This window comes from Adiantum capillus-veneris, chromosome 17 (assembly GCF_014529385.1).
Source record: "Adiantum capillus-veneris isolate H3 chromosome 17, ASM1452938v2, whole genome shotgun sequence".
Classification (NCBI taxonomy): Eukaryota; Viridiplantae; Streptophyta; class Polypodiopsida; order Polypodiales; family Pteridaceae; genus Adiantum; species Adiantum capillus-veneris.
In genome coordinates, this window is record NC_140947.1 from 58,935,235 (window position 1) to 58,951,395 (window position 16,161).

Genomic DNA, 16,161 nt, shown 5'->3' on the forward strand with positions numbered 1-16,161 from the left:
TGTGTGTGTGTGTGTGTGTGTGTGAGAGTGTGAGTGTGAGAGGAAAAGCACAGTGGTGCCCATCCAGGATAGAAGAAAAACCACCAGTGAAGTGCCATGAAGGAAATCAAGGAGACCGCTTTTCAACATCCAGGGAGCCGCTACCAAGCACCACCGCAAGAGGGAGCCAGCAAAGCCAGCATTGAAAGCCAGCAGACTAAACACTGGCAAAGCGAAGGCTGAACAACGACGATGACTGCTGGAAGAGCAGCAACAACGTGATGAAGACCATCTGCGCAAAGGCAGGAAAACACCACGTTGAAGAACCCATTGCCACCCCTGCGGGAATGAAAAACAACAAACAAATACACAGGCACACACACCCACACACCCAACCTGTATATGAGAGAAGAAAAATGGAAAACAAAAAGATAAGAAATATAGAAATTTCACTCATATCCACACATACAAACTCACCCAGCCAGTATGCAAAAAAGAAAAAATTAACAACACAGAAAACAAGCAAGCCAAAACAGAAAGTGAACCTAAAACAAACAGCAAAAAAGGGAAGAAGGGGTCGAGGAGGGGGTCAGGTGGGAGGTGACTTTACTGCGGCAGTTTAAGGAGAGGAGCCATGGTGCTGTGGACAGAGTAGTTAGAGTGGGGCGGCCGTATGCGTCCATTAGGGCAGCGAGGCTGCGCAACAGCCACCCAGCTAGACAAGTGGAACTCAGGGCTCAATCGGAGAGACCTGTTGATTCTCACTAGGTGGGTGGATTTGATTCATTCTTCCTAATAATTTTTAAGAGTGGCTTTCAACACTGCAGTCAACAATAAGTTTTCACTTCAAATTTCTACCTTGTTCAATATATATTTATAAATCTTCCTCCAATATCAACTGCCATGAGGGTGTAGGAATAGCCGAGTTTTTTTATGGCATGATGCCCGAAGTGGACTGTTTAAATGATCATCTAATTTGGCCTATAGGTCAGTGTTGGCCTTCAAAGAAGGTTAATATTCTCTCTCTCTCTCTCTCTCTCTCTCTCTCTCTCTCTCTCTCTCCTGATCAGAGCCAAGGCCTCCGTACCCCACGCTATCATTCGAGCAGAGCTAGCTACCCCTCCTATGGAGATTGAGGCGCTTACTAGGTCAGTCTCCTTTGTGCACAGCTTGTGGGATACTACTAGAGACAGATATGCTAGACTGACCCTTGAGTCTTCCAGACAGTTAGCTCTTCAGGGGGACACTTCATGGTGGTATGCACAGATTACATCATGGTTTCAGATGCATGGCTTCACCATGGACAGGCTGCCCCCTTTCCAGTACTCTCTTCAGACACCCTCGATGTCTCTTACATGGGATGGAGATTACTAGACTCATTCGTCGGGACATGATCCAGCTGGATACCAGAAGGACATGGATAGAGCCACCACAGGGTTAGGCTCGAAGATGGATTTCTATAGAGAGCATCTTCTCCACCTTACAGGAGATGGGGTTTGTGATTCGACCCAGCTACATGGATACACATATGTCTCATGGTTTGCGGTGTGCCATTGGTCAGATACGCACATCCTCACATCAGTTGGAGATTGAGACTGGTAGATTCAGAGGGATACTAGCAGACAACAAGATATGCCACTTATGCCAGTTGGAGCCAGAGATAGAACTACATTACATATGTCATTGCACAGTGTACTATGAGATTCGGGGCCGTTTCCATTGCTTATTTAGAGAGGGTTTCGGTCCTCTCTCTAGGGTCATGATTATGAGGATCAGAGATGTCTTGGGCTATATCTACTTGAGTTACACAGATATAGAGACACTTTACTGGGGAGAGCTAGAGAGAGATAGTCCCAGAGACAGATTACAGATTTCTTTTCCCTAGATATGGAACAGCCGGAGGAGTAGCCATCACTGCAAAGCTCGGGCCACATTCATTCGACCACTACCGGCACTCTCATCGACCGAGCACTGGAGCAACGGAGATGTAGATGGCCACGATTGAGGAGAGGGGCTACACAGCATCGACAGAGACTACAGAAGAGGATTCAAGCCATACTCTCTCGACATCCAGAGTGCAGATGAGGATGGATTCTAGTAATAGTAGTATTTTTGTTCTAGTCTTTTTGTACCCAGACATGGTATCAGATTCACAATTTTGTAACAGTTTGGTCTTATAGGTCATTTTGGCCTGTTGAAGACGTTAATATAACATTTCGATTTCGATTTCGATTTCTCTCTCTCTCTCTCTCTCTCTCTCTCTCTCTCTCTCTCTCTCTCTCTCTCTCTCTCTCTCTCTCTCTCTCTCGATACGCAGCAAGGGAGTTTTCTCTCTGAGGATGGACCAACCAGATGAGTTGGATGATACAAGTAGCTTCGTCACCCCACAAAAAATGCAAGCGACTTTCAAGCGGAGGTACAGAGAAAGTATACTCTCGCCAGGTTCTTTACTGGCAGGGAAAACCATCAGAGTCAAGGATGATGTATTAATGGAAAGAATTCAAGTAATGATTAAATCAGAGCTCAGCTTTATGAGAGATGATATTAGGAAAGAGATGTATGCAAATGCGGATAACTATAAGAATTCTATGTATGCAGATATGAGGAAAGAATTGGATGAAGCGATGCTTGGTAAACATGATGAGATGTACGCATCCTTGAAAGGGGAGATGCAGAATTTAGTGTGGGCAGAAGTGAATGTTATGGAATGTATGATGCAGAAAAAATTAGATGAGGCAATTGCAAGCTTTGATGCCTGGAAAACAAATGTGGAAAAGTGCACAAAGGAAAAGGATGCAGTGATTGAAGAGCTTAAAGGGGAGCTTGCAGCTTGCAAGATTATGCCCAAAATGGAGAGGGAAAATCAGCCTTCGATGTTGAAGGAGCTTGAGGAAATTAAGGAGCAAGTGGAAACTTTGCGCAAAGGGGAAGAGCAAAATTCGAAAGCGGCCTCTTCATGGGCGGAGCGCCTTTTTAAAACACAAGAGAAGGTTGACGAAGCAGAAAAATGGATTGCGGGTGCAAAGAAAGGGAAGGCCCAGATGCCAGAAGCCGTACAGACTTCTACCATCATCAATGTGACCATTGAAGAGGAACAGAAGAGGAGGAATAGAGCCCTGCATGTGCGTATTACAGGTATCAAAGACACTGGAAATGTAGAGGATGAAGTGAAGGAACTCTTGCAACGCATGGGCATCCCGGAACCTACGCATACAGGTGCTTGGAGAGTAGGAAAGAAGGGAATTGATGGAAAGGGAAATGTCAAAGAGAAAGCACTTATTTTGCGATTCCCAACTATGGAATCAAGGAAGGAATTCCTAAAGAAGAGACCAGCACTTAAGAACACAGGGATATTTATGGGAGATGACCTTACTTTTGCGCAAATAACACATATGCAAGAGTTGATGCCAGAGATTAAGGCAGCAAGGGAGAAAGGAAAAATTGCATTTTATAGAGGAGGGAAAGTAGTGGTTTTGGAAAAGCGCACAGCATGACGGTGCGAGACCTATGGGACCACGCTCCGGATGGCGGCATGGAATTGTAATGGATCTTATAGGTTGGATGTGAGTGCTTTTGAGGATAGCTTCAGAGATAGAGACATTGTTTTTTACTCAGAAACGCATTTGATGGCTGGACAGTTGATGCCACGTGTGACTGGTTATTTATGGGAAACAGCTTGTAGACCAGATGCTAGATCCTAGCACGGGAGCCGGGGTTCAGGAGGTGTAGCTGTCTTATTCAAGGAGGAATTGCAGCCGCTATTACAGATAGTTCGGAGAGATGACCAGGCGAGATACACGTGGGTGAGACTAAGAGCTGAGACGGGCAGATTCTTATATATTGCTATATGTTACTTTCCCCCTAGTACTTCAGTCTATGCCTCACCCAGAGGACAATCTCCTTTCTCTATACTTGATGATGACATATGGGAGTTTTCTAGAGATGGAGATATCATTCTCCTGGGAGACTTTAATGCCAGGACGGCCAACTCCCAAACGGTATTCTATGATACCTCAGAGGAGATACTCAGAGAAGTGGATATTTTGGAGATGGGGCTTGGCAGACACTCAACAAATAGGGAGCATACAGAGTATGGGAGATATCTCATGGAGATGACGGCTATGCATGGTTTGGCCATACTTAATGGAATAGAGATTTTTCCTTCTTCTGGGGGATTTACATGCTTTCCGCACAGACATGGGGCTAGTACAATGGATTATGTCATGACTTCACCGAGCTTCATTTCTAGTATTCAGGATCTTAGTGTGGGATCTAGACCTGTTGGAATAGCAGTGGACCATGCTCTTTTGACTTTTTCAGTCTCCTTCCAGTACAGTGCTTCTCAGACACCACAAAGGATTGCACACACACGATATGCTTTTACACCAGAGACCGACTCGGTGTATGTAGAGGAGATTTACAGACGGATGTGGGCAGCCGAGCCAGTTTATACTGTGGAGGAGATTACTACTCTATTGACTGAGATCTTGCATGGGGCAGCAACAGAGGCATACCCACATACTCGACCAGATCAGAGAAGACGTTCTGGGAGCATACCTCAAAATAGTTGGTATGATGATGAGTGCAGAGAGATGAGAGCTCAGATTCAGCGCGAGCTTGTACTTGGGGTGATCACATATAAACAGTCTCGGATTGCTCTTCGGCGTCTAGTACGACGGAAGAAGCGGGCCTTTTTAGTCTAGTTGGAACGTGATTTGTATCAGCTCTTTTTGAGTCGAGATTCAGAGGCCTGGCGTTTCTTCCATGAGCACTCCCCCCCTCCAGCGATTACTTCTCCCGAAATTTGGGGTTAGTATGCAGCATCATTATATACAATACCGGGGCAACCGCCTCTACCAAACCCCCCAGAGCCATGCCCAGACACCAGTACCTTCTTTACCACTGAGATGGTGAAGAAGGCCATTGACAGGATGAAGACTAGGAGAGCATATGATCATGATGGTTGGTGGCAGAGCACTTGATACATGCTAGAGATTTATTGTCAGAGGTTCTTGCGCGGTTGTTTAACCGGGTCATGTGTGAGGGACTGCCCAGGTCTTGGAGTTTATCTACTATTGTACCTCTCTTTAAACCAGGGGATCCCAAGGTACCAGGGAATTACCGTACTATTATGGTAGGGCACACATTAGCACGGTTGTATGTGTCCATCCTGGAGCAGCAACTGAGTAAATGGGCAGAAAATGAGGGCATACGAGCAGCAGGACAGGCTGGATTCAGGAGGGGTTTCTCCACCTTGGACCATATTCTTACACTTAGAGCCATTATTGAGGAGGGTAGGGCACATGGGAGACGGATGTATTGTTGCTTTGTGGATTTCCGCAAAGCATTCGACACAGTACCGAGAGCCAGATTGATGCGCAGGTTACAGGAGTTGAGAGTGCCCACAGAGATCATTTGGGGGATCATGGCTTTATACGGCTCAGTGATTGGCCACGTACGCACTCCTGAGGGAATTTCTGACATTGTGCATTCCACTATTGGTGTGAAGCAGGGGTGTCCTCTGTCCCCTACACTATTTGGTATGTATGTAGATGAGGTTTCTGACTACATTGACAGAGAAGGCGACAGAGGTGCTCAGCTAGCAGGGACATGGATCCCTTTGTTACTATATGCTGATGATATTGTGTTGATATCAAAGTCACCAGAGGGCATGCAGAGACAGTTGGATGCATTACACAGCTTTGCGGAGGATAGTAGATTGTCTGTGAACCTTGGTAAAACCATGTTTAACACTACTCCGCAGTGGGTCAGGAGATCGGCACCTACACTCGTATATGGTCAAGACACTGTGGAATACACAGATGCATATACATATCTTGGGGTGGTATTCTTGGGACCGAGGTTTGCTCTGAGGAGAGCAGCAGAGACTAGACTGTCTAGAGCATATGCAGCACTGGGAGGGCTAGAGAGGATGTGTTCTCAGGTTCAGTTTCAGGAACCACGAACAAAGCTATGGCTTTTTGATACTTTGGTTGCTTCAGCTATGCTTTATGGGGTACAGGTGTGGGGACCATCTGTGGATCATGACAGGTGGAGGAACATGGAGAGGCCCTTGGTATCTATGATCTCTCGGATGATAAGAGCCAAGTCCTCCGTACCACATGCGATTATTCGAGCGGAGCTAGCAGCCCCTCCTATAGAGATTGAGGCTATTACCAGATCAGTGTCCTTTTTGCACAGCCTATGGGATACATGTGGAGGCAGATACGCTAGATTGGCTCTGGAGTCTTCTAGACAGTTAGAGACGCAAGGAGACACATCATGTTGGTATGCGTAGATGACCTCTTGGTTTCAGAGGCATGGTTTCAGCCTAGATAGACTGCCTCCTTTTCAGTATTCCCTGGATGCACCTTCACTACCAATCACATGGACGGAGATCACTAGACTTATTCGTCAGGATCTTATACAGTTGGACACTAGGAGGACATGGGTAGAGCAGTGCAGGAGTTGGGCACGAAGATGGCTTTCTACAAGGAGCATCTTCTCCAACTCTCGGGAGATGGGTTTGTGATTCGTCCGAGCTACATGGACACTCATCTGTCTCATAGTTTGCGATGCGCTATAGGTCAGATCCGCACATCCTCGCACCATTTGGAGATTGAGACGGGCAGATTCAGAGGGATACCACCGAAGAGTAGGATATGTAAATTATGCGGTACAGAGCCAGGACAGAGTTACATTACATATGGCACTGCACTGTATCATGAGATACGAGGGCGCTTCCATTGCTTATTCAGGGAGGGCTTTGGACCCCTAGATAGAGTCATGAAGTATGAGGATCAGAGATGCCTTGGCTTATATCTACTTGAGCTACAGCGGCATAGGGATAGTCTGTTGAGGAAACATGGGACACGACAGTCACAGAGACCGATCACAGATTTCTTTGGATCGGGAAAGCCATGAGAGCAGCCACCAGCGCAGAGTTGTGCTCGCTTGCATACCAGAGGCACCCTCATTGACATGGCGATTGAGCTTGGGAGATCGAGGCGACCACGACCGAGACACAGGAGCACACTCCATCGACGGAGACTTCAGCAGAGGATCAGGGACATCCTAGCACGACATCCGGAGTGTCATTGAGAACTTACTCTACACTTCATTTTCACTGTCACTACTCACTTCTCATTTTTATTTTTTGCATTCAGTGCCTTTGTACTTTTGTATTCAGACATTGTACTAGTTTCACCAGTTTGTATCAGCTGGTCTCATAGGTCATTTTGGCCTTTTGAAGACGTTAATATATCATATCATATCTCTCTCTCTCTCTCTCTCTCTCTTTTATCATTCTATCATTTTGTCATCTTGTTACTCTGACTTTGTATCAGATCAACCACATTGTAACTTTTTGGTCTCATAGGTCACTTTGGCCTTTTGAAGACGTTAATATAACATTTCATTTCATTCTCTCTCTCTCTCTCTCTCTCTCTCTCTCTCTCTCTCTCTCTCTCTCTCTCTCTGTGGGGACCTTCATTGGATCATCACGGGAGGCCGGGTCGCACTAAGGGATGGGGGAACATGGAGAAACCTCTGGTCTCTATGATCTCGTGGCTCATTAGAGCCAAGGCTTCAGTACCACGTGCTATTATCCGAGCAGAGCTAGCGGCCCCCCCACTAGTGGTTGAGGCGCTCACCAGATCAGTCTCCTTCATACACCGCATGTGGGAACTTCCCAGAGATAGATATGCCCGCCTTGCACCTGAGGCCTCTCGACAGTTAGCCATGCAGGGAGATACAACATGCTGGTATGGGGAGATGACATCATGGTTCAGGCGCATGGGTTTAGCATAGACAGGTTGCCACCCTTCTAGTACTCATTGGATGCACCATCTCTCACTCTTACACAGTCCGAGATCACCAGGCTCATCTGCCAAGACTTGACTCAGCTAGACACCAAGAGGACATGGATACAGCCAGCACAGGAGCTGGGCACGAAGATGGCTTTCTACAGAGAGCATCTTCTCCAGCTTATGGAGGACGGTTTTGTGACGAGACCCAGATACATGGACACCCACTTGTCTCATGGGATACGATGAGACCCAGATACATGGACGCCCACTTGTCTCATGGGATACGATGTGCTATTGGCCAGATACGCACATCTTCTCACCAGCTGCGGATTGAGACTGGGAGATACAGCGGAGTACCAGCAAAGGCCAGGACATGCCCCTTGTGTGACATGGAGCCTGAGACAGAGTTGCATTACACATGCCGCTGCCCCGTCTACTACGAGATACGAGGCCGATTCCATTGCTTGTTTAGAGAGGGTTTTGGACCACTCTCCACAGTCATGGGATACGAGGATCAGAGATGCCTGGGTTTGTTCTTGCTCGAGCTGCGTAGACACAGAGATAGCCTGATGAGTGGAGAGGCTAGCAAGTCTCAGAGACGGATCACAGATTTCTTTAGAGCAGACACTGGATAGCTGGAGGAGCTACTCCCACAACAGAGCTCACATTCATCTGACACCAGAGGCACACTGATCGATCGAGCGATTGAGCTGGGGAGATCCATACGCCCACGACTGCGGAGGACTACACAACATCGACGGAGGCTGCATCAGAAGATTCGGATCACTCTGGCCAGGCATGCAGGACGCCCGGTCAGACTATTGTCCATGGAGGAGATTGATGAGATCTGCCAGCGACCATGCTGGATCTCTTGTGATTTAGCTATTTAGCTATCCCAGCCAGCTGCTTACTTTGCTCTGTCCTGATATTCTTGAACGTCAAAGGGAAACTGCTGAACAATTGTGTTGCACGTTAAAAATGACCCATCTACCAACTCAACATCGTATGGCTGAGTACTCTGGACAATAGGCAATTTTAGTCGATGCACAATGTTGGTGCTCACAAAATTATTGAAATATCCGCTATCAACCAAAATGTTAACTGGTTTGCCATGAATGAAGCCAAGGAGACTTAAGACGTGATTAGACAAGCTACACCTTGGAAAGGCCTATTGTGTTAACAACACGTTTGCCTCTGTCTTGCTGTGAAGTAGAATCGGCAGATTGGTCAGAATTAAAAGGTAACACTGTCGGTGTGTCTGCATTAGCGTTGCGTTGCAGATTAGACGGTTGAGGCCGTTTATCACATTGGAACCAATGACGAGGTCCACCACAAAGGGTACATAACCTATCTTTGGATAGTTGTGAACTGGACTATTGTGGAGGAGCGGCAAAAGTTGACGCTTGATTTCCATACGAACGTCTGTCCAGATAAGAATTTTACCGAAAAGATTGTCGGTCTTGGCGACGTCGATTAAAATTAGACCGATCATTTTGCAAATTTGGTCTACTATTCTGCGCTCTCGGACTCCAAACACTAGATTGGGACAAGGAACTAGCAGTTGATTGGGACTGTGAACATTAGAGCCATTATGTGATATGTTGCCTGAATAAGAGATGTCATGCAGGTTTCGAAAAGGGACACGGGATCCGCGACCAAATGGGCGATCACCGGCTCGACCAAGCGAAAAGTGGTCTTTGCGAAAGTTACCTAACCGTTCCACATATGAAATGGCGTCCTCAACTGTAGGGGGGTTTGCCTTGTGTACATCATCGCAAAGGGTGGGCTCAAGTCCATCGACAAAAAAAATGCAATTTATTGTCGGGAGTAATGGTCATTATCTCCAAGTTCAATCGTTGGAACTGAGATATGTAAGCAGCCACAGAGCCTGTTTGCTTTAAGTGGCGCAACGCAGAACCCACATGAAAATCAACACTTGTTGGCACAAAGGCTTTGCACATTGCACGCTTGAATTTTGCCCACGTCGGCGTTTGTTTTCCTAAGGCAATCCGATTTTGCCACCAAAGAAAGGCAGTGTCTTTTAGGAGGCTAGCAGTCAAAGCTACTTTTTTTTGTTCGGTTATAATGTCCAGGTTATTAAAATAATTGTCCATTTTGAATATCCATTGATCAATCACCCGCTTATTGCGTCGACCATCATAAGGTTCGAGGGGTTTTATGTCCACTTTTTTATTATTAGATTCTGTGATTAATCGAAATAAATATTTAAGTTCAGGATTGTTAATCTCATCAGGTGGATCCGACATGGCTTGATCTTCGTTGCGTACGGATGATGTAGATCTGCCATCCTGCTGAGGTGTCGGCTGTGTCAGGGCTTTGACTTCATTTGACAAGGACTGGAGCATGGACTCGAGCTGGGCCTGTCGTGAAGCTTGGGCCTCAAACTGTTGCTGAATAGCGGCCAAGAGTGCAGCTCCATCCACCTGTCCCTGCTGTGTCTCTGAGTCCGACATAACGAGCTCACAACTCGTAACGAGGTGAGGCTAGAAAAGACCAACCTGTAGGCAAAGTAGGCGGTGTGTGTAGTGGCTCCGCGAACTCAGTGAATGCCGGGTCGTCCTCCGTGAAATCTTCGATCTCGTCGAGCTCTGGAGTCAGTGCAGTGTAATCTGGCACAACTTCCTCTGCGTGAAAAGGAACCAATGTGTGGGAAGTCTAGATCTTGGAGAGGTTATCCACGTAACGAGCCGGAATGTGGTGTGCGACAAATGGGAAATGAGTCAAAAGGAACTCGTAATGTGGCAACTCTGCTTACTCGCTCCGAATGGTAATCCGCCAAACTGACCACCTTTGGAACCCGAAACGGCGTTGCGAGATGTGCACCAGGTATTCTCTTTCTAGAGGGTTAGGAGGTTCGGGAGAGTACGTGGGAGACGGAATCCCCACTGGTACTTCCGAAATTGCCTGCTCTGGGACGGGTGCAGGAACAGGTACTGGTGCATGAATCTCTGCAATTTCTGGCTTTGGAGAATCCGGAATAAGTATGATGTCGGGTTCCAATGAATCGGAAATGATGATAATCTCGTGGGTGGGAAGAGGTTCTCGTGCAAGAGCCGGTAAAGGCAAAGGAGGATTTTCGGGAATGATTTCTTCCGGCACGTCGTCTACGTACGACAGGTACGGAGCAGGCATGTCGTACGCGTCGTCATCCATGAGGAGGTAAAATTCGGGACGCGTGATGTGCGGCCAGAAGAACTGCTCGCAAGAAGGCCAACGCTGGAATTTTCGCTGTAAGGCTGGTTTGTTCAATTGGCTGCGCTGAGTAATTTTCAGCCATGCTTACGTGATGTGGTTATGTTTTTAATAAATCACCTCTTTTGGTCGGTCACCCCAAATTTGGGGCGGTTGGGCACTTTAAATAAATTATAAGGTCAGCCAGCCAGCGTAAAAAAACCTCAGCGTAAGAACTCAGCAGCGTTAAAATTCAGCCAGCGCAAGGAGATATCGAATGCTGTTGTTGCTTGTGATGCTGCTCTACTGCTTGGGAAAAGGTGTGGCGAAAGGGCACAATACTCCATGTACGAGCCTTCGGGCACACGCTGTGCACATCTCTCCGGGTACGCCACACACATGCTCTGGGTACGCCACACACTCACACACACTGCTGTCTGGCCTCTTTATATTCTTTTTTTTCTTACCTCATACATGTAGGTAATTAGGCACCATCTTTCCTCTGCTGCCATACAATTCACGAGGTGAGGATTGCGGGAAGGGTAGGCAACAACGAAGTTAGGTAGACGCCAAGTCCAGAGGCCCGGGAATTTTTTTTTGTTGTGATACCACTGTGAAGAACACGCTTACTATGTGTGTTTATTCATACTTAAACTTAGATGAAAACTGAACTTTGAACAGAACTTGAGAACAAGAGACTCAGAGACTGAATGTGTTTGATTCATTGAAATGTGTTACAAGGGCGTTCTTATATAGAATCTGAAGAGACATGACCATAGGTCAAAAGACATGACCCTAGGCCAATAGTCGTGTCCCTCTGCTATAGAGTCGTGACCATTCGGCGTAGAGGTGCAGCCATTCACCGAAGAGGCATGGGTATTCGCGAATAGGTGCGACTCTTGGGCAAAGAGGCACATCCTTTCAAGAACAGGGGTCTCTGATCTGGTATGTCTTCGTATTTGCAAGAGAACCAAACGAGAAAGGTAATACAATCATGAAGAACACGTCACAATCTTGACATCTTTTGAGCCACTGCTTTTCTTAGAGACAATGCCATGCAATGGTGGATGTCTATAGCTACCAAGCTGCAGACTCCAAGGACTTGGCAAGCTTTCAAGAAAATTTTTGCCGGAAGTTACATGCCATTTGACATCTTCCTTTGGAGTGCCACTTCTGGCAGAGTGGGGTATATTGACACGCTTGCCACACAAACCTTAGCAGATTACAACTTGAAATTTCTCGACATCTTTCATCAGGTGTCTATCATTGAGCTGATAACCTTGGAGGCCTAGTGTGATTGCCATATCATTGGACTACCATCACTGTTACGGGAACACTGTCTGTTCGACAATTCAAGAGCGTATGGACCATGCTACGGTTGGCTACAACCTTCAAGAAGGAAACTAACCCTAATTCTGGTGCAGGTTTCAAGATGGAAAGCTAGTTGTCTTTTCGAGCTCGACTGACCAAGATACACTGAGAATGTTTGTTAAGTTTGATTTAGACGTTCTCAAAACTTTGTTTGACAACTTGTTTGTGGAATTGTTTGGAAATACTGTTTGAAATAAATCGTATTTGTTTTAAACTTGTCTTGGGGCTGATTTGAGAATTGCTCGACTCTAGTTTTAATATTGGTTTCAATGATTTGTGATTTACTTCTGGGTGGAGTACTGAAGAGAAGAATTGATGTTTGATAATGTTTGAAACCTTGGAACGACACAGACTGGGTGTCTGGGGAGCATTTTGTTGTATGCTAGAAAACTGTGAACGACACAGACCGGTTTCTAGGGAGCGTTTAGTTGTTTGCTTGAAACCTCCAAGCAACGTACGCTGCGGTTTGAGGAGCATTTGGTTGTATCAGTCTTCTAAGCTCATGACGTGGGCCTTTTTCGGTTATTTGCGGGGGGGGGGGGTGAGGAGGTAGTCGTTGAGTAGCTTCATACCTAAAATCGTTTGTCGTAACATATGTGAGCATTTGTGTTGCATTGTGATGTGTCAACCATTGAATATTTCTAATTGGTGAGATGGTCCAGGTATGTAATCTTAGTGCATCAAGACACCGTTTATACGTCAGTACGGTCTGGATGTGATGGCTAATTTTGCTATGCCAAGACTATCAAGAGCTCTGATATGGAATGAAAAAACTGATTGTCCCTCGGAATGATTCTCGGATATTTTTGAACTAACTTGAGTTGTTTTGCAGATTTGGTATAATCACGGACGATTACTCTTCTTTCAAGAAGGGGTGATGTCACGAATTGCTGACGTGTCAAGCCACTGAAGACCCGGCGGGGTAGGGTTTCCCAAACCTAATCCTAGCCAACTTGTAGATCTCGACCGAGGGGTCTAAGTCCTAGCGGCAGCAGAAGTAGAAGAAGTTTCTACCAACTTACAGATCCTCGCCGAGTGGGCCAAACACTGAAGATTTACCAACTTATGGGACCCCCGTTTGGTGGGGCCTAATAATAATAAGGCAGGACCCACACAGAAAAGATTTTGCGTAGCTACTGATGACGTGGTTGGATTGTACGGACAGTCCGTAAAATGTGCTGACAGGCTGACTGCCATGTGGCGGACTGTTCTGCATTTTGCACTGATGCTTGCTGACGTTGTTGTTGTACGGATCCCTGAATTTACGTCGCTAGCTGCTTTTGGGAGATCAGATGCTTTCAGTTCTGTAAGCTTTCATGTAAACTACTTTTTGGGCCAAGGGCCTTTAAATATGACCCGAGGGTCCCCTCTCTGTCATCTTACCGCATGGAAGGTGCGGAGAGTTGTCGTCAGAGTTGTAACGAGTTGAAGCACTATAACCGAAAGGGGCGCCAGGGTTTGGGGCCAGTGCTCTCTTGGGGTGGAACTCCGCCACCCCATGTCTCGTGTGTCATTCTCTCTCTTTCTCTCGGTTCAATTGTTTTGAAGTGCTTGAAGTTATCTTGTCTGTTCTTTTCCGTTGGCATGTGATGCCCTCCCGTTACACCCCGTTCAACATTGCCATCCCCTCCCCTCCCCCCCCCAAATCATGCCCTTGCGGCATCTGCAGGCAGAGGCTGCCGTGGACTCCCTGCCCCTTTCAGCCCTCCCCCTGCACCCCTTGCCACCTATCCGCTGCCTCTCCTCTTATCCCCTTCTCCCGCTGTGCGCCCCCCTCCCACTACCCCCTGCTCCCACCCTTGCCCCCCAAAATCATGCCCTCGCGGCATCTGCAGGCAGAGGCTGCCGTGGACTCCCTGCCCCTTGCAGCCCTCCCCCTGCACCCCTTGCCACCGATCCGCTGCCTCTCCTCTTATCCCTGCGCCTCGTTATCCCCTTCTCCCGCTGCGCGCCCCCCTCCCGCTACCCCCTGCTCCCACCCTTGGCCCTGTTAATCCTCTCCTCCCGCAGCCCCCCTCCCTCCAATCCTCGCCTCGCTCCCCTTTGGCCATACTTCTGTGGGGGGAGTTTGTCCCTCCGCTTGGCCTCGTCTTTGACTTCTCCCATGTGGGCGTAGCAGACATAGATGGAGGCCTCTGCTCCTCGAAGGGGCTCAGATGAAGAGGGGCAGTTTGATGTGCAGACTGCAGGAGCTGCAAGTGCTTGTAGAGCTCAGGGATCATGGCCTTGTATAGGAAGAGTGCGTATACGCCAGGGGATGTCAGTGATTATTCACTCCAGCATTGGGGTGAAACAGGGTGTTCCGCTATCCCCCACGCTTTTTGGTTTGTATGTGGATGAGGCTTCAGACTACATAGAGAGGGAGGGTGACAGAGGAGCTCAGTTGGCAAGGACCTGGATAGCCCTATGTTATATGTAGATGATGTTGTGCTTATTTCAGATTCACCTCAGGGGATGCAGCACATCTTGATGCTTTACACACATTTGCACAGGATACTGGTATGTCTGTTACTTTGGGAAGACCAAGGTTATGGTATTCAATACCACACCACAATGGGTCAGGCGATCAGCACTAAGTTTTACTTATGGATAGGACCGAGACATTATGTACCTTACCACCTTGTTTTATTATCATTGTTTGGATTTCGTAAGGCATTCTCCTCCATGCTTTGATCTCACATGTTTCCTCTTCACCTGCTTCCTCCTCTGTGTCCTCTAGACTACAGAGCTTTTTAATCTTCTTATACCATGTTTTTGTGACTAGAAGGAATTCCTTGAGTAATAGGATATATAAATCTAGTCTGGAACCTTTTGCTAGAATTGCAACAAAGAGCACTGTCCAACAAATACGGGTAGTTCGAGGCTGCAACAGATGTTCGACTGTGTTTTCTAAGAGATGTCTAAATGGAAAGTTAGTCATATCTGCCTATGAGAACCTTTCAAAAAATGGGTTTCAAAACGTCTTAACCTGCCAATGGCAGTTTACAGTGGTGGTTCATAGTGTAAATGCGTTGCATGGTGTGTGATTCAAACTCCTTCGCTGGTTGTCGTAGGCTTCAATATAAAATATAGATTAGCAGCTGTCTTACTTTTTGATGATCCTTACACCCTGCACATTGTGTTTCAGATTGCAGCAGTTGCAGCTCTTTGTGTCCAGTATGAGTCCGAGTTTCGACCCAACATGAGTATCGTCGTCAAGGCTTTGCAACCATTGCTGACCCTCAAACCAAATCCGCCAGTCACTGAATCTCAGACGTGATATGTAGCTCATCTTTTTGTTTGTACTTACTTTAGTGGTTCTGGTTGTTTAGTGTGGTGAAAGATTTTGATTGTGATATGGTATCATCCCCTGCGCTAACCGTTTGTAAACCTTGTATTATATCTTCTTGTATACATGCGATCAGTTTTGATCATCCAGACAATAAAGATGGCATGAAACAACATCTCACTGCGCTTCTTGTTAACTAACCTAAGTGCAAATTTTTCTATATTTAGTTAACTTATTTATCATCAAAACATATTAATTGTTCATTTCACATCCTCCTTCAAGATGTAACAGGAATTTGTGTGTGTGTGTGTGTGTGTGTGTGTGTGTGTGTGTGTGAGATGATGATGATGTTGTATTTACGTCCTCGGGGGGCCAAAATGACCCATGGGACCACAAAAATAAATAAATCTACAAGAGGCTCCCCTCATGTGTGTAGAGGGGGTAGTGGGCTAGTAGCTTTCTTGTGTGTTAGTGTTGTGTGATGATCCAATACTTTGGCAAAGTAGATGCCTAAAGCTACTGGGGAGGGGTGTGTCCGAGAGA

General features: G+C 46.7%; 1 protein-coding gene across 4 annotated transcripts in view; it reads left to right on the forward strand.

Moving 5' to 3' along the window:
* Positions 1–15,886, forward strand: part of LOC147437319 (protein CYTOSOLIC ABA RECEPTOR KINASE 7-like) — a 45,783-nt gene extending 29,897 nt beyond the window's left edge. For all 4 annotated transcript variants that reach the window (XM_086486873.1, XM_086486872.1, XM_086486869.1 and 1 more), the window contains exon 8: positions 15,478–15,886. In XM_086486873.1, coding sequence (XP_086342999.1) covers positions 15,478–15,609 — 132 coding nt within the window. In that variant the 3' untranslated portion in view covers positions 15,610–15,886. The remainder of the gene's footprint in view (positions 1–15,477) is intronic.
* Positions 15,887–16,161: the final 275 nt, after the last annotated feature.